This window comes from Hyla sarda, chromosome 1 (genome assembly GCF_029499605.1).
Source record: "Hyla sarda isolate aHylSar1 chromosome 1, aHylSar1.hap1, whole genome shotgun sequence".
Taxonomy (NCBI): Eukaryota; Metazoa; Chordata; class Amphibia; order Anura; family Hylidae; genus Hyla; species Hyla sarda.
The window spans coordinates 399,376,744-399,379,220 of NC_079189.1; the positions used below are offsets into that span (position 1 = coordinate 399,376,744).

Sequence of the window (2,477 nt, forward strand, 5' to 3'; positions counted from 1 at the left end):
GGTTTGTCGGCTTTTTCGCACACTATCGAACATTGTCACACACTGGCACAGAAATGTTGCAGACAATATGCGCCAAAATAACTTGAAATAACTGACAAAAAACGAGTCGGTTTTAGCTTAGTACATGAGGGCCATTGTGTGCACAGACAACTACTTTCACATAGACTTACATAGAGCACATGAAAAATATGGACACAAAACTTTTATTTTTTTATTTTTATTAACAATGAAATGTGCCTGAAAATACACAGTGTGACCATAGGCCTATGATGCACACACAGCTGGGAAGTACAGTAGTACAGTAAGTCAATGAAGGCCTCTTCTTTTCTCAGTAGCCCTTGTAGGCCATAGGCTTGTAACAATATGGTGGTATATATTGGCATTTTGTGGTGGTACGTCTAGTGGTCATGGTCATAGCTGGTCTATAATCTTCAGAAGGGCCCAGTGATGATGACAATGAACAAATGGTTTGTCCGTGTTGATCTGTACCAGTAGATAGACAGGCTGTAATATAATCTGTCCTCTAGTATGACATGCTAGTAGCAGTATAGGTTTACTGATCACAGTATTACTGATCAAGTTGTTTATTTATTGTGTTACTAAACATTGCTTAACATTGCTGTAAAGCCCTAAGTGACTTTACTCTTCCAAATGTCTCCATTAATTCCATGTATATCTGTAATCTTTTATTCCCTAAGGGTGCATTCCCACACGGCGTATTGTGCTGCGTATTTGGTGCTGCGTATTTTCCTACCCATTGACTTCAACAGGGAAAATAAAATACGCAGCAGCAAATACGCAGCAAATACGCCGTGTGGGAACGTACCCTAAAACATGAAACTGTGACTATTTGCTGCCCCCATCTGGTCAATGCTGGTATTGTTTGTGTATGTTTTTGTATGGCAGATGGCCTCTTTTTCTCATTGTGTCTTGCACAGTAATATGTGGCTGAATCCTCCAGACTGAGGCGGTTTATCTGTAAATAGGCTGTGGTGATGGAATTGTCTGTTGTTATTGTGAATCGTCCTTCAAAGGATGAGGAATATACTGTGTTTCCATCTGCAGGGTCAATTCTTCCGACCCATTTCAATCCTTTTCCAGGAACCTGTTGAATCCAGTGTATATAGGAGCCTGTGAATGAAAATCCAGACGTCTTACAGGACATCTTCACACTCTCTCCAGGCTTTCTGACTTCTGCGGATGGCTGAACAAGCTGCGCCTGTGACAACACTCCTGTGATGGATAAAATACCACAAGTCAGCAGAAGACAAATGTGAATAAGACCTGATCCATTTATTGGTTTCTGCCTTACCCTGCAGTGAGGATACACACAGCACACACCAGAACAGCAACATGTTGTATAGTGTCCCTGCAATCCAGTGATTCGCAGTCACATCCTGGGTGACAGGCGGCTTTTAACCTATAACACATATGACCTGTAGAAAGACATTTGCATGTGGTGCTTCATCCTATAAAATCCTGACAGGAAACCCTGTGTCAGCTATACTTCATCTTACACTATGTCACTAGGATAATGTATAATGTAAGATATGACCAGAGATAAATATTGTGATATCACAATCTAATATGTGCAAAAATATGTTTTTCTTATTATTTGTAGGAGGAAATTGAAAAATGTAATGTTGCTACTCTTTGGGGATTCTGCTATAAAACTAACATGTTCTCTCTTTTTCTGGTAGCCATCTTTACATGCTTTTCTGTTACTGTACTACTTTAACCCCTTAAGGACTCAGGGTTTTTCCGTTTTTGCACTTTCGATTTTTCCTCCTTACCTTTTAAAAATCATAACCCTTTCAATTTTCCACCTAAAAATCCATATTATGGCTTATTTTTTGCGTCGCCAATTCTACTTTGCAGTGACATTAGTCATTTTACCCAAAAATGCACGGCGAAACGGAAAAAAAAATCATTGTGCGACAAAATCGAAAAAAAATGCCATTTTGTAACTTTTGGGGGCTTTCGTTTCTACGCAGTGCATATTTCGGTAAAAATTACACCTTATCATTATTCTGTAGGTCCATACGGTTAAAATGATACCCTACTTATATAGGTTTGATTTTGTCGCACTTCTGGAAAAAATCCTAACTACATGCAGGAAAATTTATACGTTTAAAAATGTCATCTTCTGACCCCTATAACTTTTTTATTTTTCCATGTATGGGGTGGTATGAGGACTCATTTTTTGCGCCGTGATCTGAAGTTTTTATCGGTATGATTTTTGTTTTGATCGGACTTTTTGATCACTTTTTATTCATTTTTTAATGATATAAAAAGTGACCAAAATACGCTTTTTTGGACTTTGGAATTTTTTTGCGCGTACGCCATTGACCGTACGGCTTAATTAATGATATATTTTTATAGTTCGGACATTTACGCACGCGGCGATACCACATATGTTTATTTTTTTTTTTTTTTACACTGTTTTATTTTTTTTATGGGAAAAGGGGGGTGATTCA

The 2,477-nt window shown here is 38.2% G+C and overlaps 1 gene segment (V, D, J or C); it reads right to left on the bottom strand.

The window, feature by feature from the left end:
* Window positions 1-384: 384 nt before the first annotated feature.
* LOC130277097 (immunoglobulin heavy variable 5-10-1-like) lies at window positions 385-1,966 on the bottom strand. The segment is given in 2 exon segments: window positions 385-1,233; window positions 1,313-1,966. Coding segments are annotated over 2 exon segments (513 nt in total).
* Between the last annotated feature and the right edge of the window lie 511 nt (window positions 1,967-2,477).